The sequence below is a fragment of the Tyto alba genome, unplaced genomic scaffold (genome assembly GCF_018691265.1).
Source record: "Tyto alba isolate M040663 unplaced genomic scaffold, T.alba_DEE_v4.0 Super-Scaffold_19, whole genome shotgun sequence".
Classification (NCBI taxonomy): domain Eukaryota; kingdom Metazoa; phylum Chordata; class Aves; order Strigiformes; family Tytonidae; genus Tyto; species Tyto alba.
The window spans coordinates 3427508-3446370 of NW_024881281.1; the positions used below are offsets into that span (position 1 = coordinate 3427508).

At 49.0% G+C, this 18863-nt stretch overlaps 1 protein-coding gene across 8 annotated transcripts in view; it reads left to right on the forward strand.

Annotated features, from left to right (window-relative positions):
* Positions 1-15593, forward strand: part of BCAS3 (BCAS3 microtubule associated cell migration factor) — a 372048-nt gene extending 356455 nt beyond the window's left edge. For 5 of the 8 annotated variants that reach the window (XM_033004736.2, XM_033004738.2, XM_033004743.2 and 2 more), the window contains one exon: positions 14712-15593. In XM_033004736.2, coding sequence (XP_032860627.1) covers positions 14712-14860 — 149 coding nt within the window. In that variant the 3' untranslated portion in view covers positions 14861-15593. The remainder of the gene's footprint in view (positions 1-14711) is intronic. The other 3 variants (XM_033004742.2, XM_033004740.2, XM_033004741.2) reach the window with 3 other exon arrangements.
* Positions 15594-18863: the final 3270 nt, after the last annotated feature.

Here is an 18863-nt window from a genome sequence, read left to right on the forward strand (position 1 = left end):
AATTTTCTTACTGCAATACCTCCAGCATTTCACAGGAAAATGTAAAGCTCTGTTCTGTCTAGCTCGGCTTTGCTCACATTTGACTGTTTCGCTGAGTACCTCCTAAAGCATTAAGCTTTTTGCATCACTGAGGCTTCTGCTATTGATTTCGAGGGGAGCAAGAGGAAAGCCACGGTAGGTATTCATTTAGGCCTGATTCTGCAAGGGGCTGAGCATCCTTACAGTTCTGCTTGCAGCATCATGCCCATGAGATGATGCTTGCTATTCAAAGAAATGTATTTTGGTGCACGCAAAAGCTGTTGATTTTTAACAGTTTTCTAAATTCATTTTGTGTTTGTACAGCTTGGCTTAGAAATCTGTTATTTGGGGTTTTCTAAATATTTAGAAACATTTCTCAGTGTTTATTAAATCTTCCCTTTAAAAGTCCGAGTTCTGAAGCCTGCCCCACACTGAGCGGTCCCGCACTGAGCAGGGTGCAGGAGACTAGGAGACTACAGGATTTTTCCATCTCTAGTTTCTATAATTACCTTGTTACTCCTTTTAGGAGTCTTTGCGTGGTATTTTTATGTAAGATAGGACTTACAGCAAGCATATCTCTCTTAGTAAGTATGGGAGCCCTTGTCTCCCAGCATTTGAACCAGGACTGGTATTTTTACAGCTGTTTTGTGAGCCAAAACTTGTTGCAGCTGCTGAGGTGGTGGCAGAATAAAGACAAGACAGTTCCTCTCCCTCCTCCCAAGCCCAGAAGCCCCAGAGAGCCTTTTGGTATTTTGCTGATTTTTACAGAAATTCTTTTGGGTGTGTGCAGCGTTGGCTGGGACTTGCTCCTAAAGCCCGGCTTGGCTCCGCTGCTGCCTTTGTGCCCCTCGGTCTCGGCTCCGGCGTTGCCATCTGAGCCCCAGGGAGGCCGGCGTGCCCAGAAATCCCCCGCAGAGCCGCGCGTGACTCCCGTGAGCCCCGGGTTAGGGACGAGCCGCCGCTCAGGGCACGCTGGGTGCTGGGTGGCAGAGGGCGTGTGGCCAGCCGCACCGCGTGCCGCCACCCCGCTCCCACCCCGGGGTCCCGCCGTCGGGGATTGCTCCCGCTTCTGCTTCCTGCAGGCCCCCTGCACATCTTGCATTAGGTCTTTGAAAGTCTGAGCCTTTATCTTAAAAGCGGCCAGTTGACCGGCTCCCCTTCCTGCCCGTGCAGAGCGTTACCATCGCGCTGATGCCAAGGGCGTTTACCGCTCCCTGGATTGGGAAAGGATGATGGCCCACGTCACTGCAAAGCTCTCATGAACTGTGCGTTGCCCTCACCAGGGAAGATGGGAGAAGAGGCTGTAGAGTAGAAACCCATTTATGCAATAAATTGTTAAGCAGTAAGTTAAATGAACACTTCTTATTAGAGAGGTATGATGAAATATGAGTCGCCAAACAGCAAAATGCACATTAACACGGCAAAACCCCCGGCAGTAAATGGAAGGTCAAAAGCTGAAACAATTAAAAGGTTCCAACGTGAGCCAACCCTCTGGCCCTGCAGCTTTCAGTCGTCTCAGCCGCAGAGGCCCCTCTTCTACCGTGGGATCTGCTCCTCACACTTCTGCATCAGGAGGCACAAGTCCTTCGATGGGCTCCCAAAGCGCCACCTCCACCAACTCCAAGGGCTTTCTTCCACCCATTCGGATGCCGTATCGTTTCCTATTGTTGTACTGTAGCCTGCAGCCCTGCCATCACCTCTCATCACCCCTGCGGACTTCTCTAACAGAATATCAGACAAATAGTAACCTGATTTTTCCGATAATCTCGCCTTGCTATCCATGGTGGAGTCTAAGAATATCAGGGCTTGGGGCCGTATCCTTGCTTAACGGTGATGTTGTTTGCTATCTGATGCTCGTAGTGTGTCTGGTGGAGATGGTGAGGCAGAAAGCAGGACAGGGGGAGAGAGGACAAGGGGAAAAGGAGGCAAAAAAAACGCAAAGGGGATTTTGCCTGGGGGGAGGATTGATGGGGAGAGGGAGTCCCTGGAGCGTGTCCCATGGGACCAGGTCTGGTGGGTGCCCCAGGAGGAAGCAGGGTTGTGGCCAGGTCCCCGCCAGTGCTGGGAATGGTTAGTTCTCCTTCAGGTATATATCGTAATTTGTGGTATGAAAAGATTAGCTTTCCTTCCATTCCTAGCCTGCTGTCTCCCCACCATGGATAATATATAAAACAGTAGACTTTTATTCATTAACATTTATGGGAAAATGTTAATATTAAACTGTAAGTGAAAAGCCCTATCTTATTGAATTCTTCTGCTGTGTTATTGGGAGCCTAATTACATTTTGCATTTAAATAAAAACCAGATGACATTCAGGACGGTCAGGCAAGCATTCTGTAAGTGAGAATTTATCTTGCGATCTGGGTAAACAATGTCTCATCATTTAACAGTTATTATAAATAATGGGTTTTTAAGCACTTTGCTGGGAGTTCATATTGGCTCCACACGGGTTGCATTGAGGGAAAGAGAATTTCAGTGACATCTTCCAGGCATCCGGTGAGGAGGAATCATATCCTGACCTCACTTCTCAAGCTGCAGCAGTTTTCATCCTCCTCTGTTTATTATTGCTCAGTATTGTGTGCACAATCAGCTGACAAAAAAAAAAAATCTAAGACTAAGGAAAATGACAAATCAGTTGGAAGCATTTTGCAAACGGAGAAACCATCTATACTGCTGCCCAAGCAGCAGTGGAGGGTGTTCAGGACCCCTACAGAGGTTCATGCAAGTGGCTGGAACCTCCAAAGGCACATTCTTTCTGTGAAAATGGTGCTGCGTAAAAGTTGCGCATTCACAAAGAATTAAAAAGATGTTGAGGCAAAATGTAAAGACAGAAAGATATTGGACCAGCTGCATTTTTCTATGTTTCTGCTGGTGGCCTCTTAAATTGCATCACTGGTAATTACATGCTTGGTAATGCGTGAGCTAATTTAGAAAAAGAGTAAAACTTCTAAAAAATGTAAATGGCTTTTCCCCCACTTCTGTTGTTTATGTTCTGAGTTTCATTCCTGTCGCTTCAGACAAGGCGGCGGTGCCTTTGTTGCTAGCTGGCTTTTAGTCTTTACTCTGTGTTCCTCAGGCATTGGAGGCAAGAGCCTCCAAGATTTCTCCAAGCAGCTTCCCCTCAGTCTGTCCCACATCTCCGGGGGGAAGGAATTAGTTTTCCATGCAGACAGAAATAAGCGGTAAGGGGATGAGTTTTTTAAGCAACCATTCACTGTTATGAAAGGATACAGAATTTGGGAATGCCTAATGCTGGCTGGTGGCGTGTCACCTCCTGATGCGCCAGGAAGCCACCCACCGTGTAAAATGGCTGTTCCAGGACATAAACTGTTTACTGCCTTTTTCTGTGAGAGGCATTTTATCCCATTTTCCAAGAAGACCCCCGCAGCTAAAATACTGTCCTTTTTTATTTATTTATTTTTGGGGTTTATTTGTTATTTCCTTGGTCAGTGACTTTCTCAGTATCTGCCCAACACATGAACTCTGTGTTTACATCGAAAGCTGATGGTGTTGTGAAAGACAGAGGGTCAGCATCACTTCTCCGACCATTTCCAGAGATGTTTTTCTGGGAAGGCCGCAGGCAGGATCGGGAGCCAGGCCCTGGCACGGCACGGGAGCGAGGGTGGCCGGGGATGGGAGGACACCCAGAACCCTGGTCGAGGTGAGCAGGATGGAAATCTTGGCAGTTCCCTAAGCAGCTACAGGTGCCACCGTGCCGGGGGACCCAGGAGCGGTGCCTGCGGAGGGATGCTCAGATGTGTTGCTGTCCTGATTTTCCTCTACGGCGCAGAGCACAGCATTCCCATGGGTGGCATCTCCCATCAGTTCCCAAGACCACCACGCACATGCCTCGCTGAGCAGCTATTTCTGTCGCTGAGGCCAAGTGGTCAGGTGGAAATAAAGTTGGGAGGCGTTAATCAAAAAGACAAACTAACCTGGCAGCCTTCCTCCCCCATCTGCAGCCACGGAGGCAACAGTGGGTAGATGAATTGTACAGGGACAGATCCCTAACCTGAAATCCAGGTGTGCTTTTACCCACACCCTTAAAAAAAAAATATATCATTAGATTATATTGTATTAGTATTGTGTTGCCTCTTTGGTTTATCTTTTGGAAATGTGACTGGTCACCCATCAAAATGTGAGCAAAAAGTCTGCAAGAGAACACAACATGAAGAGCAGATAGTTATATTAACTTCTCTGCCAGATGCCCAAGTACAAGGCAGAATCTGTACAGCTTGAGATGATTTAAATTGCCTTTTATGTGGGATGTGGCCAGAGGAATGCCTTGGTTTGCCATTAGGTCTTTTAGATTTCACACAAGAGTTATCCTCTGCCACGCGCTCGTCCACAAGCTGCAGCTCATTCACACATTTGACAGTGCTTGTAAGAGTGTAACTTAAAAGGCAAAGTATATTAGAATCAATACTTGGAATAGTTTTTAAAATATGACTTTTAACAAGTGAAAATGTCCAGTTGATGTTTTTCAGCTGCCTTCTGGTTTCATGAAAACGAATGCGAACTGCTGTGCTGAACAAGTCCATTAACAAAGGGCCGAATTAAGCTTTGGATGTCATTTTTATCAAGGCTTTTTCATATTTATGTCTAACATCAGAATTTGGAGCTATATAAATAAGACAGAGTGTATTAAGAGCCTCAAGCAATCCTGCAAGAGAGTGAGCCCACAAGGTTGGCCTGTTGTTTTTCCAGGCTCGGTTAATACTCAATCTAGGTAGAGATGTGATTTTAAGAGTACTACTGTGAGCTTTGAGTGCTTCATAAAATTAGGTCTGTGTTTAGAAAATTGGTCTGCTTGAAGCAGCAATGTCAACATAATCTTTAAAATAATTGACTAAATAGACCAAGTAAGTTGCATTTGGGACTAGGATTATTTGGATGGGTTTGGGAGTTTCTCAGCGACACTAAGACTAGCGCCGGGGAAATGAAAGGAGACCTCTGCTTCTTAGATCTCCACCTGAGCTCTTCCGATTCGAGAGCTTGAACCGTTTAGATGAGCAGACAAGGCTGAGTCCATGGTGACATCATTTTGTGAGCTTCAACAAAACTCTTCTGATTTGGACCAGCTGAGCATCTGCTCCCCCCAAACTTTTAACTTTTCCTTTGAATCAAACCCAAGTTCCAGTCCGGTCTAGCTTCCTCCTCAGCATCAATCTGCGCTGGGGAGACAGCCCAGAGCCTCTCAGTAGCTTTCCTCACTGGCCCGAAAGGCCACTTCGTGTCAGAAGTACTAGAAGTTGTGCCAGAATGACTTTGCTTTGTAATATTATACTTTTAAAATGAACTCGGCAATATGTTTGTGTCGGAAGCACATAATGCACATATGCGAGATGCACACAGAGGCACACTCCGAGCACAGAAGTTGTCCTCCTCTGGGGTTGCCTTCCTAACTGGGGGTTATTACGGAGGCCCAATAATCAAGGTAACATCGCAGGAGGGGGGAAAAATAGGTCTTAGACTTGAAAGAAACTGCTGAAGTTTGGAGGACCAGGCGTGTCTGAACCGCCCCGTTCAGCGTATCAGTGAGGGGCTGCCCAGACCCCGAGGTGATCGCCGGGTTTCTGGGTTTGACCTTCAGGCAGCTTTTCCTTACCCAGCTTTTTTGCCAGGACTGTTTGGCCGAGCCCGGGAGAGGAGGAGGGACCCCCCAGCACTCCCCGAGTGCTCCCGGTCGTCCCGGTCCTGCGTGGTGGCTTTGTGGCAGCCACCTCTGGGACAGGACCCTCCCCGTGCCGAGATCTCGAGTGTCTCCAGCTCTGGTGGGAAGCGTGGTGCTTAGAACCACGCGTTGGGTCCAGACCTGCTCTGAACAGAAGCGTGGTGATTTCAGGAATAGGAGCGTCACCTGCAAAACTTCCGAGCAAGATCCAGAGAGTCCGGAGGGTGTAGGACACAGCTGGTAGGTGTTGTGAACATGCAGATTACACTGAATTTGTATTTTCCTTTGTGGAGTCGGAGGCTGACAGAGGGGTCACTGTTGAGCAATTCAAGGCACTCCCATAACCCTGGGAATGAGAGACCAAACCCAGGAATTTTAATACAGTGTTTTCTCTGCAAATGCTTTTGGTCTGATATACACAGATGTGCTGCTTGCGTAACTGAATATACAAGATAATTCTGCCTAAATACATTTTAAAAGTTTTATACAGACTGGCTTGCACAGGAAAGCGTGTATTACATATAAGGTACATTATAGGATTTACAGTAGCAACATACCAAAACTTTCAAGATGGGGTAGGAGAGAGTTCCTTTAAACCCAAACAGCCACATCTGCATATTCATTTTAAAAACTCTTCAAGAAATCTTGCACAAGGAGCCATAGGCTTCCATGATGCAAATGGGCTACAGAAATGTTTTTCTATAAGCGTTGGACTGTTCTAGCTTTTGAAATTTCCCATACTGACTGAAATTAGTAACTCATTCTTCTGAAGTGCCATTTATGTAGGAAAACATCCTAAAACTCTTCACAAAAATATACAGCTCTCGGAAACTTGACATTATTTTTTAAAAGCACTGCAGTCATTGTGAAAGTGCCTATCGTGAAGAATATTCTCCCTCTAAATGCTAGTCCTTTATCTAGTGCACTTTTAACCTTCCATAAAATGCTCAGAGTCCAGTCTGGCAAGATGCCAAACTCTTGGGTGTCCTACTCCATGGACTCGAGTTGTGTGGAGCTTTTTGGGTTCTCTTTTTAAAGGAAAAAAACAAGCTGCTTGCATTGGGGTTTTTTTTTGGTAGACAAAATTCTTTAGAAGTTCATGCATGAAAATGTTCTGTCCATATCTCAACAATCTCTTCGTGCCTGAAGTAAACCCAGCCATTTATGTAAGTTCAGATGTCCTCCCCGTTTCATAAGTGTTAGTTGTTTGGCATCTTCGCATTGAAATAAGGCACTAGAAATTAAATTTGCAGTCTCGGAAGGGCTCCGATGTTCAGAAAGCTCAATCTTCATTCCCCTGGTTATCTCCCGCCTCCTGTACCTCCTCATCTCCTTGCCAGATCCTGCCACCTTTTTTCCAACATGCCAGGTTTCATCCCCAAGTACATGGTATTAGGGAACTCTGTGTGGATTCAGCATTCGGGTTGTTGTAAGATAGTTTGACAGTAGCTGGTATTTTACATAGGCCACTGAATTCTGATTTCAGAGAAGTTGTTCAGGCAGCGTTTGCCAGTCTTTTTCACTTTGCACATTTAATATAGTTGCTTTTGTGGTGTCTCAACATCTTTCAGGTTGCAGCAGGATGAAATCGTTTTAATACAGGAAATGATTTTCAACGTTCAGATGCCGTCATGTTACGTTTCCTCTTTGGAATGGAGTTTAAAATCTCTTTTCTCAAACTGCTGGTTTAAAAAAAAAGGAAAAAGAAACATTTCTTAGGAGCAGGTGTATCACGGCCACCCAGATCATCTCAGGAATTCAGTCCCCGCAGCTGCCTGGGCTGGTTGCCGGAGCACGGGGGGAACTGGCACGGGTTAATGCAGGAGCAGGCAGCAGGGCGTGGGGCAGAGAGCAGGTTTAATTGACTTTTAAACACGTTCATAGTCATACAAACTTGTAAACGTTATAGTAACATATAAAGCTGGGAACCGACTTTCTGTTCTTCCTTTGGAAAGGAGCAATGTAAAAACACATTCACCCAGAAATTTCTTTTCAGCCATCTCAAGTTAAAAGGGACTTGGAAAATTAAGGGCTTTAACGAGTACGTGGTGCTTTCATTTCACCACAATTTCATATTAATGATTTTTGCTCACCGGAATACCCAAAAGCACCGGTGCCCCCCTCTGCCCTCACGTCCCGGGGCGGGGCCGGAGCCAGCTCCGCAGGTCCTCGCCTCAGAGCAGGCGCCGAGGGTGGTGGAGATGGATTATAATTAGAGCTCCCTCGTTAGCATAATTGCATTTCGTAAAAAAAAAAAAAAAAAAAAGGAATACCCAAGAAAAACCTACAACTGCGGTAGCAGTAATGCAATTCCCAAGCCTTTGTGTCAGGGGTGGTATTTCTGCGTCGTTTACGACTTGGCATCAGCTTTTGAGCCCTTTCCTGCGGCGGGCTGTGCCGTGCCCGTCCCCGGCGGCGGCACCGGCTCCCGTGGGGACCGGTTGTGATGTTGGTAGTAAATGCTCGTGCAGAAATAGAGCGAGAAGTGTCCAGCTGAGTTCAGGGTGTTGTCTAAAAGCTGCAAGACGGAGAGCTTACGTGTAAAAGTGCGTGTCGGCGTACAGGGGGATGGAAGCCAGGCATCGGAGGCCAGTGCGAGCTCCCCTGTGGGGGCACATCCCACTCCCTTCAGCAGCAGTCGGCAAAATAACAATGTTTAACTAATCCATTCACTGGGCAGCGTTGTGTAAATCACAGTTTAAGAGATCCTCAAGACTTTCATTGTGTTAATACAAATTACGTTATAGCGTACGCTTTATATAGGATCCTTTTGAATGAGAATCCAGATGGCAGAAGCTACATAATTATTATTCATTACAGTTAATAAGTAATACTTAGAAGCCCCAATCAGCTCTGCAAGTCCCCAGCGATAGGCATTGTACAAATGTAAGGGTGAAAAATAGTCCTTGCTGCAGCGTATTTTAGGATTTTGGTTGAAGATGAGAAGGTGTGAAGGGCCCTTACGTTTCCCTGCCCCGGAGCACAGACCCGGCTGTCATTCTGTCCGCAGGGAGCCTTCTCACTTCTCCTCCGAATGAAGGAAATTATCTTTGATTTTAAAACAAGGCTCTAAGTTTGGCCTTTTAGCTGCTCATTCAAAAACTGCTCATGGCCAGGGAGCGGTGGTTCTGGTAAGCAGCACCTCCTTTCTCTTCCCGGCGGCTGGAAAATGCCCGTCTCACATCCTGATTTCGGGGAGGGGGCCGAGTACGTTCCTGGGCTCGCAGCCCCCCTTGGCGCACGGCAGAGCCCCAGAAGTTCCCCGAAACAGTTGCCGTGAATGACAGAAATGAAATCGAGGAGATTCAAGCCCTGCTGGCCATCACCCCACTTCCTGCATTCCTACTTGTTAATTGTCTAATTCCTAACGAGTCTTCAGGCGTCTGATGGACTTTCTGATGCGTGCTCGCTCCGACGCTTCCTTCCCTCCCCTCCCTGGCCTCATCCCTCGCCAGAGACCTTGTTCCTTTAAAAACACCATCCTTAAAAATCAGAAATACTCAGCCCAGCAAAAGGAAAAGGGAACTTGACATTAGTTGAGCTTGAAAGGCTTGGTGCTGTGAAAAGTGACTGACGTGTGAAAAGAGGCTACAATTAGTTCTTTCCCCGAGCACTCTCCCATTCAGTCCAGGGTCACTCCTTCGGCGAGCTGCGGCTTTGAGGGTAATGTGTTGTGACAGTTGGAGATGATGAAGAATAATTCTTGTATTCAGAGTTGCTGCCGCTTCCCCGCTGCCCTGACACATCAGGCTGCTGTCATTGTATCACTTATCCCGACTGCAGCTCCGCTGGGCTGGGCAGCAGCCTGGGCAGCCCTCGGTAGGTAAGAGGAAGGGGTCAGCTCTTCCAGCAGGTGATTTTGGAGGATATTTTGAAACTGTGCTTAACAGAGGAAAGCAAACGGAGAGAAAGGAAAAACCATTAGAAGAAATAATGCACTGGAGATGAGATTTTTGAGTAGACATAAAGGAGATGCCATGGCTTCAAGTGGGCCACTACAGAAAGAGCATGAATAAGAAAGGCAGCATAATTTATGAGTGTTCCGGGCAAAAGAGGGCTATATAGATTTTCTTCAGGCATTGAATTAATGTGCCCTGTAAAATGGTTTCACATTTAAGCTTGGCAGGGCTTTGTACCCTTCTGGGTTTGATGGGGTCCTTTGACAGTTCCTGGAGCTTTCTGGAATTGAGGGTGCAGCCACATCACCGGGCAGGGGATGGCACCACTCCCCCAAATCTGAAGACCCCAGGATGGTCTCCTCTTCCTCTTCTTCCTCTTCCTCCTCCTCTCCACCTTGCCTCGGGGAGAGCGGAGTAGCTCGGGCAGCAGAGCAAGGGACAGGACCGTCAGGCCGCAGCGTGGCGGTTGGGAATATTAGCGGGAAGAGATGTTTCGCGGGAGGTTTCGTTTCCAATTTCTCATGCACCAAACGTCTGCGCCGCGGGAAGCCGCGCCGGGCTGCGGGCAGAGCCGCTGGAGGTCACGCCGAGCAGAGAGCAGCCAGCGTTTGCTTCCCAACACCTTGAAGGCCCCGGTGCTCTCCGAGCAGCCGCGGGGCTCCCGCAGCCCCCCGAGCTGGGGACCCCCCCGCCCGCGATGGCCGCTCCTCCCCACGCCGGCAGCGGCGAGGATTTTTAGCGCTGCTGCCTTCACCACGGCAGAAAGCGCCTGTGCCCTGAAAATCCCTGTTATTCTGGGACCCTGGGTGATGCCAGCGGTGCCCGTTACTGTTACCGTCAAAAGCACAGGCAGGGCTGTTCCCAGCTCCCCTGAAGTGACTTTCTCCTCATGGCTTCAGCAGATGTTCCTGCTCCTTCATCTTTTTTTTTTTTTTTCCCCGTCTTTTTTTTGTTTTGTTTTGTTTTTAGGGCAGTCAGGACTTTGTGAGTCGTTTCCTCCGGGGACATGGGCAGGTTTTCGTATTTACGTTTCCAGTATTAGCATTTATTTGTATTTGTGTTTGTTTTTCACGGGCTTTTGAAAGCCTCAGGGAGCCATTTATGGGGCCAAAATAATGCAAGTGCTGGTCTTCTCACAGTATTTCATTTCCTTGATGGTGGAAATGCTACGAGAAGAGCAGGTCTCATGTTATTTTGACCCCATAAATAGCTCCCGGAGGCCCCTTTCTTCCTTCTCCCACCCACTCCCCCCCAAATCAAATATTTAGGTTTCTGCAAAGCCTGACTTCTCAACCCTGGTTATCTTGCTTCAGCAGAAGCAAATTGCAGTTATTACAAAATAGCCAGAGAGTCTATAAGGCCGAATGGGTTTTATATGATGCACAATTTGTTGGCTACTGTACAAGTTCATTAAAGTGTATCATAAGAGGTTGTTTTACTGGTACATTTAAGGAAGTTAATACATCTCGACAGTATATGCATGGGGGAATGCAGATACAATAACTCTCAGACATGCTGGGGCCAAGTCCATTCCTGGCGTAACTCCACCAAAGTAAACGAAATCACTCGCCGGGCAGCCGTGTCCTGCTCTGCCGGCGCGGTGCTGAGCCTCGGCCCAGGCTCGCTCCCATCTTTCCGCAGGGGAATCCTGGTTTTTGCTTCTATTTTGTGTTTTTCAGCAAGCGTGTTCCCAGCACAGAGGACACCGGTGGTCTGACGGGTTACGTGACGTGTCTTATATCGGTCTGGGAAGTATTTCACCTCCTTCCAGCTGTGCCACGGGGATCGGCTGCTCCGTCCCGGGGCAGTGGGAGGGACCTGCCTCTCCTGGTACCCGACAGCCCCACTACGCCTTGGTGGCTCCTTCCACACTTGTTGGGTCTACTCAGGCAGCGGGTCTGTCAGAAATCATCCCCCAGTTTTTTACCCCGTAGCAGGAAGGGTGGCCCCAACGCCATGGAGCCGTTCCTGGTCTTGTCTGAGCTTCCCATGGCAATAGCATCAATGTTCCTGTGCACATGCCTGTGCCATGCCCTGGTCTGCTGGAAGGTCTGGGAGGAAAGATGATCGTTTGCATTAGATATTTTTTTTTTAATTATGATTTTTGTTAATGGAGCAGCTGGAAAAAAATGGACGAACTCAAAAGAACATAGGAGAATGTGCTGACTGTGGTCCTAGGGGTCATATGTGGAGCGCAGGTAGTCCCTGGTGACCATGTAAGGGCTAATTGCCCATCTCGCGTGACCCAGCCGTGCACGAGAGCCGGGCCCGGGCGAGGGCAAGAGCCCAATTTCCTGAGCACAGCGGTGCTTTCTGCTGCAGCGGTCAGGAGTTTTACAATGCTTTCTTAGGTATCAAAATACATTGCTCGTCTGCCTCGCCGTGTAATTAGTTCCAGAGCGAGTGGGTTCGCAGTGCGGGGCCGTTTGAGAGCACCCGGACTCATTTGCCTTTTACCATCTGCGGCGTTTGGGGTGGCAGTTCAGACGCGGGAGCTCCCCTGGTTTTTAGCCTGACCTCCTGTGAACCCAAAGCAGGCTCTGTGCAGGCTGGAGGGCTGGAAAACGTCCCCTCCGGATCCACTTGAGCCTTTGCGTCTCTTTTACCCTCTCTTTTGTCCCTCCCCGTTGCTCATTGAAGGGGTTTGCATACCTGACAGCAGCAAGGGGAGCAGCGGCACAGCCAGGACAGGACCCCAGTGTCCCCAGCCAGGCCTTGCGCCCACCAAAAGAATCTCCCCGGTTTTTTGTCCCTGCTTTTTCCCTGGCTGGCATCAGTCTCTGCAGTGCCACCCCCTGGCAGTCCCCCGCAGAGGTGACAAGCGCTGCCAGCTGCAGAAATCCCGCAGCCCCCCCAGAAAACCACCCTGCGAGCCCCAATTCCCCAAAATCCCATCCTGGCAGGGTGTGAGGTCCCGTACAGGTCACCAAAGGACAGGCAGGACACGGCGTGGCCAAGGACAGGCAGGAGCTGGCAGGCAAGAGCTCAGCCCCGTGGCCCGAGGGGCAGAAACGGCCACGCAGGAGCCGCGGGGCTGCAAGGAAACAAATGTTCCCTCGCCCTTTCCCTCTCCCTCCTTTTGCTACGGTTACTGAAAACACAACATTTGCCTGAAAATCAATTATAGCTTAAAAAGAGCGAGGGAGCAAAGTAGCCCCGTGAGGTGCTCAGCAGCCCGAACGCGGTTTGGGGGAGCCCCAGCCTGCCCAGCACCGGCGAGGGCTGCCCAGTGCCCCAGAGCTCTGACGTGGGACGTTTAACCGAAGCCAGCTGTGTGCAGAGGGAGATAAAAGCCCCAAATCAGACAGGATAAGCACAGTATTAGTGTGGGATACGCCACTCATTTCTGATTTAAATTACTGTTTTTACTTCCTGAACTCATGGGAGAGTAAGGATGTGAGGAGAATGAAGAGGTTTAGACATGGACATTCCTCCACCAAATACTGGCAAGTAAATCGTGATTAATACAGCTGAGGTCATTATCATCGCTGCTTGTAGGGTGACTGGTTTCCTGCTGATTTGTTTTTCATGTATCCTGGGCAGATTATTTCCTTTGCAAGTTACCTCCATGATCAAGGATTAAATCCCCAAGCCCTCCTCCGCTGGGTGTGCGCTCTCCTGGCTGCTGTCCCTGCCGTGCCCAGGTAGCAAACAGGAGCTGTGCAGCGTCCCAGGGTGCTGGGGCGGGATGCTTTTGGTTTTGGCAAAGAACTGACCTTTTGCTTTTGCCGTGAGCTTTGCTTAGAGAGACGTCCTTATCGTGGCGTCCCGTTACAGCAAAAGCACTGTCATCGTGTTTGCCAAAGGACTTCCGTGGTGTTTGCAGAAGGTTAAATATCCCGGCACGAGACAGAGGTGTGCAAACAGCGGAGGTGCAGCAATATTTAGCAGAGAGCAAAGCAGGCACCACTCCTCCAGCTTCTGCGTCTTCTTTCCAACCCCATCCAAGCAAAACTCCCGCTGCAGGGACAGGGAAAGCTGCCTGTCTCCTCTGGGGGTTTGCCCCCTGTGCCTTACGTGCACAAGACCATGGCATGCAGCAAACAAGAGGGTTTTTTTTTTTCTCTTTCCCCTTCGGCAGCAGAGAAATTTACCCGAAGCCCCAGTCCCCATCCCGTCCCCTCCGGCGCAGGCTGCGCACAAGCAGCCGACGGACGTCGCGCTCGGGGCCACGCGTTGCAACTCGCCAGAATATTTCTTGTAGCCTGTCACCGCGTGTCTGGGAGAGGATTCCTGTCGTGGACGTGGGGCTCTGCCTAATCTCACCGCTGCATGCCGCCGCTGAGTGCCGGCCGGGGCGATGCTGCCCAGCGGCGCTGCTGCACGCTGCCACTGAGTCAACTGTTGGGTTCAAGTGGCTCACAGAGAGGCCACGGTTAGAAACAATGCTCTGCACACATAAAAATCCTCGTGTTTTGAGATTAGGGAGCAATAAAGGCTTTGGGAGGTCAGTGAGGGGAGATGTCTGGATGTGTGTGACTGGGAGAGGGAGAACCACAGTCAGGCCTGCGTTCTCTTTTGCTTTGATGCACAGCTCAGGCATGTAGGAAAGGGGATATTTTCTCTTTGGCTTGAAAAAGCAGAGTTATTTATGTCTGTTTCTGCAGGATAAAAGGTTGTGGAAAGTCCCTGGTGTTCCCAAGGTGGAGAATCGCAGCGGTTATGCACCGCTGGTACACACCACCGGTAACCAGTGCTGCTGCCACTCGCCCTTCCCCACCATCTCAGCAGCATTGCTGCAGAGGAAAGATGTTTGATCATCTGCCCCCATACCCTTCGCACCCTGCTCAGTTCAGCCGTGAGCATCCCCACTCTCCAGTCCTGACACGTTGCGAGTCAGCGGCCCCGTCCCCAGGAAAGGGCCTGCTCTGCCCGGCAGTGTGTAAGGGCTCCGTCAGCTCCGCTTCTGCTCAGCTGAGCTGTGAGCCTGGCAGAGAAGTAGAAGCAGGAGCTGGGATGCCTCTGGAGTGAGTCGTCAAATCACCCCGGAAAAGATGGATGACGAGCAAATGTTAGAGCCAATGATACAATAATCAGATTTGTCAATCAAGCGGCCGTCTAACGGCACTCCGGGTTTATCTGAAACGCTAACCAGGACCTGCTCTCTCTTCCCGTTGCAGAGCTTCAGCGAGAGGGAAGCATAGAGACGCTCAGTAACAGCTCTGGTTCCACCAGCGGCAGTATCCCACGCAACTTCGATGGCTACAGATCGCCCCTCCCGACTAACGAAAACCAGCCCCTCAGCCTTTTCCCCACGGGATTCCCTTAAATTAGCCCAACATCCAAGGGGAGATCCAGACAGGGTAACGAGCTGCCTCTCCGCCTAAACAACCCCGATGTGTCTGTCACCTGCCAGTTCACCGCTGCGCTGGATGGTTCTCGTTACCCTGATAAATATTGACGACTCTTAAACCTTCCTGAAACATACTCACAAAATCTTGACTTTGTTTTCCTGTGCAATATGAAAAGACTCCGTCTTCAGTCCTGATAGCTCTGCGGCTTCTTTTTTCGCTGTGTTCAGGAAGAGTTGGTTGAGGAGAAATACTTCTAAGCCATTTTTGGTCAAGCACATGGTTTCACAACCGTTCTCTGCTTTTTCGTGTTGAGAGATTAAAGGAATCTCCGTTAACTCAGAGGAGCTCTCGCCGTTTGCAAAAGTGCCGAGCATTAACGAATGAACTGGAGAGAGTGAAAACTGGAGAACTTTCTGTGGACAGGGTTGATATTGTTATTCCTTCCTCGTTGCGTCTCCTTGCTGCCCTCCTTCCCCACTGATACCCATCAATGCCAGGAATATTACAAATGGAAATGTTTCTTTTTGTTCTTTGGAAGAATTCTCTCTCTCGCTCCGGTTTTCTTCTAGTCATGTATTTTAGAAACGTACTTAATTGACTAACTGCAGTCACAAATTTCTCATATTTGGTTATAAAAGTTGTTCACTGGAACTCAGCTATCTGTCCAGAATGCATGTGTCATTGAATAAATCTAAGTTAAACAAGAAACTGCTTAAATGGCAATGTTCATGGAGTGTTACTGGGCTGGCTGTGGGTTCCGTGTATCTTCCTGGACCAGACTATGCGCATATTTACTAACTTGAGGGCTTTAATTAAAGCCATCAGTGGATGTTATGCAGCCAGTCTAGCTTGGTTTTGCCTCCCTGCTTTCTCATCCCCGTGCTCAAGGGCAGGATTGTTGAAAATGGCAGACTTGGATGGCGTGCCTTGCACCCCCTTAGCGCCTCTGAAAAGCAACACCCATCTCTGTTGGGGTGTCTGACCCCAGCTCCAGCTCCTTGCGCTGGTCGGGGCCCTGTTGTTCATCCCACTGATTTTGGAGGGACGAGGACCAGGCAGCAGAGTCACCCACCTACGTCTGCTGTGTTACAGGAGCACATATAAGGGGCTTTGCAGACCCCGTATAGCAGCCTGAGACTATATTCCCTACTGAATGTGCACAGACAAAACGAGCACCGCATAACTCTGCTGATAAAATAGTCATGGGCTCACACATAGTAACCACATGAATTCCTCTATCTCAGCCAACTTGTGTCGAGAAGCAGAGAGTGAGATGGGGCTGTCAGCTTATGAAATTTCCTTCCCACTACTTGTTTTTAATAGAAGCCGTTTGAGTCATGGCAATGAGGGGAAACTATCTAAACCCACAAATCTTTTCGCACTCTTACAGCTTAAGCCAGCCACACTGAGTGATGCAGAACTGACCACCCTCTTCCTACTCCATCCCCAAACCCCAAATACCAAATTCAGTCTTGGACTTGATTTTTTTTGTTTTTAACTGTAACGCCACGAGTCAGAACTCAGAAGGGGTTTTTTTTCCTCTCTCTTCAGGCTTGGAAACCACTAATAAAAACTGAGAGTCTGCAACAATAATTTCAGTTTCTTGCTTGGTTTTCAGTCAGTCCTTTCTCAAGCACAAAAAAAACTTCCTTGGGATGAAATCAGAGGAGAGTTCGCCTGTAAGTAAGTACTCACAGCTCTGTCCCGCTGGCTATATCTGCTGTAATGCTATGTTTCTTTTATGTCTGTAAAATAATGGCTTGAAGTAAGGGGCTGAGGGTAGGGCTGGCACTGCGGACAAATGGGACCGCAGGGTCAAGTCAGTCCACACCAGTCGGGATTTTTAACACAGTTCAAGCCAAGGTCAGCTCCAAAAGTTCAAACAAAATCCAGATTAACACATACAGAAGGGATTGTGTTGTCACCGTGATGCTTGTTTCCTTTCAGGCTTTCCAAGGAGCAGCCGTAAGGGACAAAGTTCTTGCAGAGGCAGGCGGCCGCTCTTCTCCCTCCTGCCTCGGACAGCTCGGCTGCTGGATCTTACTGAACACACAAAGTAGGATAGCGCATAATGCAGAGTGGTGTCATTGGAAATGTATTTGTTGTTGGCAGGCATTAAATCACTTTTTATAAGTGCTGCAATACGGCCATGTGGAAATTCCCAGTCTGCAAGAAGCTCCTTTGAATCAGGATGTTTTGTTTAAAAGAGGGGGGGGAGAAAAACCCTACAAACTGGGGCTGTACCAAAATATTTTCAGTCTGGTTCATTGAAAAGAATGTCCTAAATTCCCCACTGTTGATAGCCCCGTAGCCAAACTGTTAAGAAAGCCTAGAGTTTAAAAAAAAAAAAAAAAAGTACTGCTATGAGGTGGCTAATTTAACTTTAATTTGATACTTTCACAGATGACCCAGCAGAATAACCACCGAGTTCCAGCTCTTCAGTGAGCCAGTGAAAGCCAAGTGTGTTGCAACGATAACTCTTTAGGGTCTGATTCGATGATAACTCTATAGGGTCTGATTCGATGGTAACTCTTTAGGGTCTGATTTAACAATAACTCTATAGGGTCTGATTTAACAATAACTCTATAGGGTCTTGATCCAACATCTCCCTGGGGTGCGTGCCTCGCTCGCAGTGCATGCCTGCTCCCACCGGTGGCCCCTGCCTTTAGCCTACACACAAAGCCCCCCAATTAAACTGGGTGCCACGTGCTTTCCTGCAACACCACCTTTCCTCCACCTCGACCTCTTTCCAGGCACCAGGCGAGAATATTGCTGCTCACTGAGGGTGTCTAGAAGCTGCTCCTATGGGAGGTTTACCTCTGACTCTAACTCAACCAGGTTTCCAATCGAGGAACCTGATCCAAACCCCACTTAAAGCAAAAAACAGCCGGAGGCTCATGGTCTTCACAGGATTTCGGACAAGTATCTCCTGTTGTTGTGGAGATAATCCAGGTGAGTTTCTGAAACGACGGACTTTCAAACGCAGCAGCTAGCAGGCGGTCGCAGGCAACCCAGCAAGAATGCTGTGCCATGATATAAACCACTGGCTCGAAAAGAGCCCAAAAGACGTGCAGGACTTGCAGGTTTTTAAACTGTTTCCAGTAGTAGTAAGCAGCAGCCTCCTGCTGAGTTCAAAAGGGAAAACGTCTCATTTAAAGCAGGGCGGACTGTATATCACTCTCTGCATAAAGTGGAGCTCTTCTATTAAAAGTTGAGTTCAGATTTCGTGAATTAACATGAAATACTGCTTTCTTATCCTACCCTGGTTTCTGTAATAAACACACGCATGTAGCACGCTTAAATTATGGGAGGGGAATGTTTTGCTGTTTGAAAAGAAGCGGAAAGTCAAAGGTTCTCCAAACGTGACAGCTTGAAGTTCAAATGAAATCAAATCTGAGAGCCAGCCCAGGGCCTGGGCATAGCCAGCGGGGCTGGTGTTTCCCAGCGTTTTGCAGGGCACGTGGGGCTCGGGCTTCCTTCGCTCTGCGCCCGAAGCTCAGCCCTGCTGAGCCCCGAGGGAGCGGGGTGCTCTGCCCCGGGGGGAGCTGCCAAGCCCCAGCCCTGCGAGGGGACGGGTTGCCCTGCCCCAGGCAGCATTAGCCAGCCCAGGAACAAAGTTTGCTGGCCACGAGGCTGGAAGAAGGCAGGCCAGCGTGAGGAACCGACCGAGGGCAAAATGCCACCAAGATCCCCGTTCTCCTTCCTCAACAGAGAGCCCGGAGGAGGGGGTTTTGCTGCAAAACGCAGCTGTGACATCCCTGAATGCTGCTCCCCTCCTCTCTACACCCTCGGAGCATGGGGGTAAACACACGGTGCTTTCACCGGGGCTTCCTTGGTAACTTTTTGAGGATCCAAACTGCGTCTGCGCCGCGTCTCTACATTTATTTTCTCGCTTCTTTGCTCTGTCTTGTTGCTGTGCAGGGTAGGAAAGTTTGCGCCATTTCCTGTTGTCTTTCCCTTATGCTCCTGAGATATTGT